The 7,500-nt window shown below is 42.9% G+C and overlaps 1 protein-coding gene across 1 annotated transcript in view; it reads right to left on the minus strand.

Moving 5' to 3' along the window:
- The window catches only part of plekhg2 (pleckstrin homology domain containing, family G (with RhoGef domain) member 2), a 29,960-nt gene that overhangs the window by 10,405 nt on the left and 12,055 nt on the right, over positions 1-7,500 (minus strand). Inside the window, exons 5-13 of the mRNA XM_030380874.1 lie at positions 7,124-7,190; positions 6,310-6,356; positions 5,677-5,827; positions 5,065-5,196; positions 4,675-4,857; positions 4,049-4,141; positions 2,525-2,611; positions 1,970-2,003; positions 977-1,069 (exon numbers count right to left, since the gene is read on the minus strand). Of these exons, the coding sequence (XP_030236734.1) occupies positions 977-1,069; positions 1,970-2,003; positions 2,525-2,611; positions 4,049-4,141; positions 4,675-4,857; positions 5,065-5,196; positions 5,677-5,827; positions 6,310-6,356; positions 7,124-7,190 (887 nt within the window). The remainder of the gene's footprint in view (positions 1-976; positions 1,070-1,969; positions 2,004-2,524; positions 2,612-4,048; positions 4,142-4,674; positions 4,858-5,064; positions 5,197-5,676; positions 5,828-6,309; positions 6,357-7,123; positions 7,191-7,500) is intronic.

The following is a 7,500-nucleotide window of genomic DNA, read 5'->3' on the forward strand; positions in this document are numbered from 1 at the left end:
ACACAAACAGACATTACTATACACACACATTTCTACACAAACATACAAACACATTACTGTACCCATACACACATTGATACGCACGCACACATTACTACACTCAATTGCGCATTCATCAGAGGACAACCAGATGAACAGATGAAAGTCAACAGTTTCAAATACCTAGGGCTCACCATAGATAACAAACTCAACTTCAACAAACATGTCATAACCACACACAAACGTGCACATCATAGGCTTTATGTCATACGTAAACTGAAATCACTGTCTGTGGCCCCCCACCTCCTCTTACTCCTCTACAAAAGCATCCAACCCATCCTAATGTACTGTTCTCCCTGCTTCTTCACCCTGCTGACTGTCACCAGCGAAACCAGACTCCTCCAAATCCCACACATAGCATCCAAGATAAACAAACTCACCACCACGTGACTGTGAAAAGCAAATGAACTTGCTATAGCACGTCTAGCACGTTTAATAGTCGGCAGCCATGAACACCCCCTTAACCAATTCTTCATATTACTCCCATATGGCCGCAGGTATAGGGTTCTAGACTGGAGAAAAGCCCATTTTAAAAGAAGTTTTGTCCCCTCAGCTATCATAGCACTGAACAAAAATATGTCGATTTTTCATAACTGTATATTGTCCATGTCATTTTATTTCGGTCTACATGTTTTCCTATGGTATATGTTGGAAGACGGTTTATCTCTTATCTTTAATCTTGCGAGAACATGTCCACTCACGCATACATTGTGGCGCCCCGGAGGTGGAATAGCTGCATGATTTAATTACACCCCTCTTCAATTTATTCAATAAAAAAATAAAAGTAGGCTTGACCTGTTGGACTTGTTCCTCTGGTAAAGAGATAGGTGGCAGTTAAACCATTTAAGATTAAAAGGAAGACATTTTTTGGGGGGGGGGGGGGTTGTAACCTGGTGGGTAGGTCCTCCCCAACAGGTGACAAGCTCAACCCACCAACCTGATTGGCGCCTGCCTCGATGATGTCCTCGGGAATTGTCCAATCGTGGAGTGGCAGGACTCTTCTTCAGGGTGTCCTGGTCAAAATGAGGAGCTGAAATGTAAAGACATTAAATAAAGGTATGTACAATATTATTAATATATTAACTTGATCAACGATAAAATTATGAGTTTTCTTTTATAAAGTTGTATACAATATTATCTTTGTATGTACTAACCGTTCATTTGATTGTATTTAAAGCTAGTGCAGGCAATTTATTATAGCAGCATTGCTGTCTTTATAATATTTTAATATTTTAATTGTTGAAATTGTTATTGGTGACAGAAGTTTTTTTAACCCCAGCTACATACATATTAAAACAAATCAATCAATGCAAAATATAGCCTATGATTACACTGCAAAAACGTTTGAAAGGAATCGTACAGGTCTTTCAGCTTAATTTTTTTTCATTGACATGATGAATCTATGAAAGGAAATACGGCACAAAATATTTCTGAAAAGAATTGTGTAATGTCTACAATTTTTAAATACTCTGCGCAGCGTGTGAACGCAAAGGATTGTGGGCCTTTTGGCTCGTTGAGGATCCAGCAATGCATCCTTGAAAATCTCGGATTACTTCAAAAACAAAGGACATGAAAAGGGCGTGAATGTGAATTGAGTGTTCTAAACATTGCAACAGTGCTTGTCGGCGTTCTAAGGGGTAGCGTCCTTAAAAGGGCCTCTACAATGAACCAATACACTGCAATACACTAAACAAAACTAGATTAACTGCACCGATTTTGCACGGGTGTGTGTGTGTGTGTGTGTGTGTGTGTGTGTGTGTGTGTGTGTGTGTGTGTGTGTGTGTGTGTGTGTGTGTGTCTGTGTGTCTGTGTGTCTGTGTCTGTGTGTGTGTGTGTGTGTGTGTGTGTGTGTGTGTGTGTGGGTGTGTGTGTGTGTGTGGGTGTGTGTGTGGGTGTGTGTGTGTGTCTGTGTGTTTATTTAGAGGCTTACATTGACAGAAGTTGTCTCCCAGGACCTGCCTTGCCTGAAACAACAGTTATTGACAGATGAACTAATGAAAGATTATGAAGCTACGGTCAACACTTTTAGTTCCTACCAGCAGAGGGCAGCATTACCCTAATATCCTTTCTTATAATATCAAATGAAAGACTAATTATTATATGATATCAACAACAACCTCTACTTCTGTTGGATTCAAAATATAATTACTAAATATCTAACATTTAAAGTAGAGACCCACCCTTTAAAGGTTCCATGACATGCCACAAGGTGTGTTTTCAAAACGGCTTGTAACGGCTAATCCCACTCACACCTTTGAAATACTCATCCAACTTTACTTTCCTCCTTCCTCCTTCTCCCCTCCCCCCCTTTTCTTCCACTCCCGGGTCCTTCCTTCTGAGGGAGGGGGGTGGGAGGAGGAGGAGGGAGAGAGGAGGAGGTAGGTCCTATCTTGGGAGGGAGGGGGGTGGGAGGAGGAGGGACAGAGGAGGAGGGACAGAGGAGGAGGGAGAGAGGAGGAGGGAGAGAGTAGGAAGGAGGTCCTACCTTGTGAGGGAGGGAGGTAGGATGGTTCTCCATGATAAGTCTTTTCAGGTAGTGGATCCACAGTCTCTTCTCCTCAAGGTTCCTTGTCTTAGGGAACAACACACCTTGTCTTTGAATATATATATATATTAATTCTCAGTCCATATGGGCTGAAACAGTACATGTATGCTGTAACCTTCTAACCCTTTGTACAGGCTGCACTAATCTTTACGCACTGTGAAATTAGAAATACATTAATCAGTTGGGTATATGAAATATATACTGTACTATACAGTATGTATGTAATGTACAGTCTGCATGTCAGCGTTGAAACGGTTAACAAAACTCACTGTTGGGATGAATAGGTGTGCTGGGGTCAGGGTTCAGTACGATATGGTTCAGTACCATACTGTACGTTGGAGTCACAGTACCATACTGTACGTTGGAGTCACGGTTCATTACTGTACGATGGAGTCACGGTACCATACTGTACGTTGGAGTCACGGTTCATTACTGTACGATGGAGTCACGGTACCATACTGTACGATGGAGTCACAGTACCATACTGTACGGTGGAGTCACGGTTCATTACTGTACGGTGGAGTCACGGTTCATTACTGTACGGTGGAGTCACGGTACGGTACTGTACAGTGGAGTCACGGTACGATACTGTACAGTGGAGTCATGGTACGGTACTGTACAGTGGAGTCATGGTACGGTACTGTACAGTGGAGTCATGGTATGATACTGTACAGTGGAGTCACGGTACCATACTGTATGTTGGAGTCATGGTACGATACTGTACAGTGGAGTCATGGTACGATACTGTACAGTGGAGTCATGGTACGATACTGTACGGTGGAGTCACGGTACGGTACTCTACGGTGGAGTCACGGTATGATACTGTACAGTGGAGTCACAGTACCATACTGTATGTTGGAGTCACGGTATGATACTGTACAGTGGAGTCACGGTACCATACTGTACGGTGGAGTCACGGTACGGGACTGTACAGTGGAGTCATGGTATGATACTGTACAGTGGAGTCACGGTACCATACTGTATGTTGGAGTCACGGTATGATACTGTACAGTGGAGTCACGGTACCATACTGTACAGTGGAGTCACGGTATGATACTGTACAGTGGAGTCACGGTACCATACTGTACGGTGGAGTCACGGTATGATACTGTACAGTGGAGTCATGGTACGATACTGTACAGTGGAGTCACGGTACGGTACTCTACGGTGGAGTCACGGTACCATACTGTACAGTGGAGTCACGGTACGGTTCGACATTAAAATGACCTACGTGGTACAAATACAAAAAAAAAAAAAATCTCTTCATGGGCGAAGGCATTTTGTTGAGGGCGTCATCACTGCTCTCTGTCTACTCTCCTCGATTTTCGAAAGATGAATACAAAAAGGGGGCGTGCCTTCGTGAGATGCCGCAAGAAAGCTGGGAGATCTTCGACTTTCGACTCGGAAATCTGCCGTTCGAGGATTAAGGAACACACCATTATTGTGATAGAATATTCTAATTACCTGTACAGTATGTTGTTCTTTAGCGATCGTTTGGTCTGAAACTTTGAAAGTCAGCGGATCCTTTAGATGTTCCACCAACAACAGGTTACAGCACTGAGAGAAGCAGACAGACAAACAGAGAGAGAGACAGAGAGGCAGACAGACAAACAGACAGACAGGCAGATGGGCAGGCAGGCAGAGAGAGAGAGAGAGAGAGAGAGAGACATATGGACGGGTAAAGTGACAGAGGGAGAGAAGGAGAGCGATATACTAGACGGTTTATAGATACATCATTGAGGGTCTATTAATCGTAAATTCAGTTCAACAGTTTATAGATTAATAATCGATGAAGGTATACTTTACATGTTCATGAAATGTTAACAACAGTTTATAAACAGATCACAACAATAGTCATATTTGTAGTAATAGTGTTTCTATGGTCATTACGAAGATGTGCGTGCTGTAGATGAGGACGTATTAACCTGTTATTAACAGTTATTAACAGGTTGTAGCAGTAGTAATAGTGTATTGTAGTTCCTTACAAAGATGTGCGTGATGTAGATGAAGGTGTAGTTACCTGTAATTAACAGTTATTAACAGTGATTAACAGGTAATAGGTGTGGTAATAGTGTATTATAGGTCCTTACGAAGATGTGAGTGCTGTAGATGAAGCGGTCCATCCTCTTCTTGGTGATGAGCAGCATGTTGTTGAAGAGGAAAAAGGCTCTCTCCTTCCTCATCCTCAGCACCCTGAAGCAGCCCTCCAGGACCAGCTCCCCGAAGCCCCCCAGCTCAGGACCCACCCAGTTCACCAGTAGACCCTGGACCTCCTGGGGAGGGCACCATACAACGTCAGCCACGGTGTGTGTGTGTGTGTGTGTGTGTGTGTGTGTGTGCGTGCGTGCGTGCGTGCGTGTGTGTGTGTGTGTGTGCGTGCGTGCGTGCGTGTGTGTGTGTGTGTGTGTGTGTGTGTGTGTGTGTGTGTGTGTGTGTGTGTGTGTGTGTGTGTGTGTGTGTGTGTGTGTGTGTGCGTGTACCTGCAGTCTGATAGCGTGTTCTTGCCTCCTCTTCATGTCATTGATGTACCACGCCACGGCTGTCATGGCAACGATGGCGTCCTCCACAACCTCAATGCCCTGGGCGCCATGGTCCCAGTGTTTAGACAGCTCCTTTAATATATGTATAACATAAGTTGCAACCGATGAATTTACTTGTAGTATCAGGCAGTAACAGGTTTGTTTACCTGTACTATCAGGTAGTAACAGGTGTGCTTACATGTAGTATCAGGTAGTAACAGGTGTGTTTACCTGTAGTATCAGGTAGTAACAGGTGTGTTAACCTGCAGTATCAGGTAGCAACAGGTGTGTTAACCTGCAGTATCAGGTAGTAACAGGTGTGTTTACCTGCAGTATCAGGTAGTAACAGGTGTGTTAACCTGCAGTATCAGGTAGTAACAGGTGTGTTTACCTGTACTATCAGTTAGTAACAGGTGTGTTAACCTGCAGTATCAGGTAGTAACAGGTGTGTTTACCTGTACTATCAGGTAGTAACAGGTGTGTTTACCTGTACTATCAGGTAGTTACAGGTGTGTTTGCCTATATTTTCAGATACTAACAGAAATGTTTACCTATAGTAACAGGAATGTTTACCTGTAGTAAAAGGTGGTACTTGAGGATCCTCTGGACAGGTTTGAGCAGGTAGGTCTCTAACGGCAACGAGTGGTTCAGGGTGGCTTGTCTCTCCTGGAAGAAGACGAGGAGACGCTCATCCTGCATACACTCCCTCAGTACCGCCATCGAGCTGGGGAGGAAGAGCGTTGAGCGGGGCGTTGAACCCACTGCCATGCCCTGTGTGTGTGTGTGTGTGTGTGTGTGTGTGTGTGTGTGTGTGTGTGTGTGTGTGTGCGTGTGTGTGTGTGTGTGTGTGTGTGTGTGTGTGTGTGTGTGTGTGTGTTTCTGCGTCTGTGTCTGTGTGTTTGTGTGTGTGCGAGTGTCTGTGTGTGTGTCTTTCTGTGTCTGTGTCTGTGTGTGTGCGTCTGTTTGTGTTTCTGTGTGTGTCTGTGTGTGTGTGCGTGTGTGTGTGTGTGTGTGTGTGTGTGCGTGTGTGTGTGTGTGTGTGTGTGTGTGTGTGTGTGTGTGTGTGTGTGTGTGTGTGTGTTTCTGCGTCTGTGTCTGTGTGTGTGTGAGTGTCTGTGTGTCTGTGTTAGTTTCTGTATCTGTGTGTGTGCGTCTGTTTGTGTGTCTGTGTGTGTCTGTGTGTGCGTGTCTGTGTGTGGGACTTACTTGGGATAGTTCATACAGTACAAGGTATAGATGTTAAACGATTCACTCTAAAAAAGAGAGAGAGAGCGAGTGAGAAAAATATGTTCACGGAATATCTCAAGAATGGTTGTCTCAGCAGGAGGGAGAAGAGAAATGGAAAACAAACATGGGAAAGAATTTCAAAAGCTCTCTCAAACCCACACTAACACACGTACACACACACACACACACACACACACACACACACACACACACACATACACATACGCACACACACACACACACACACACAAACACACATATACCTCTTGATTAGATGGAGCTAGAACTGATAGTAGAGACAGTGTATGAAACATTAGATAATATATACAAGATATATTTTAAAAATAATATATATATACACATATTTATTTATTAAAAAACATATCATATATATCATATTTATATTATTATAATACACATATAACTATAAGAAATATTGTATATAATATAATATGTTTTATAAACGATATATTATTGATCTAATATCAAATATATTATCTATATTCTAATAATTCATACAATATATATGAGATGTATAATATATAATAATGCATATCATAAAAAAATCCAGGTTAGTCATGTATGACCTCATCGTACACTGACCTACTTTCTCTGAGCGATGATGTCTTTACCGCTAGATGCAGAGAGGGCCTCTCATATACACACGCACTCCCTCTCACCCAAACACACAACCACACACACACACATATCGACACATACAATAATACGAAAGTCCACATACATACATGCACACACACACAAACACACACACACCAACCCCAAACTCACTGACCCGCTCTAGGAAACACTCAGCGATGGCTGCAGCATGGGGACTGTTCTCCAAGTCCTCAAGGAGATCACTGTTGGGTTAGAGGGTTAGACAGGTCAAACCGACAGAAAGGTTTGAAAAACCAACTAGGGATATTTGAACCAATCACTTTGAACACCCATAAAGTGAAGTTAAACCGAACTCAGAACAAAAGATAAAGATACAAACCCTGGAAGAAACATTCTGAGATGACCAGAATCCCCTTTACACCTTTATAACAGAAGCAGAACTACTAGAACAATAATCTACCTTATCTCCATAACTACCGCACAACAGATCACATGTTAACATGTTGCACAATTAATCGAAAAAGCAATTAACCAAAATAAAGAAAAGATCTT

This window comes from Gadus morhua, chromosome 16 (genome assembly GCF_902167405.1).
Source record: "Gadus morhua chromosome 16, gadMor3.0, whole genome shotgun sequence".
NCBI classification, from domain to species: Eukaryota; Metazoa; Chordata; class Actinopteri; order Gadiformes; family Gadidae; genus Gadus; species Gadus morhua.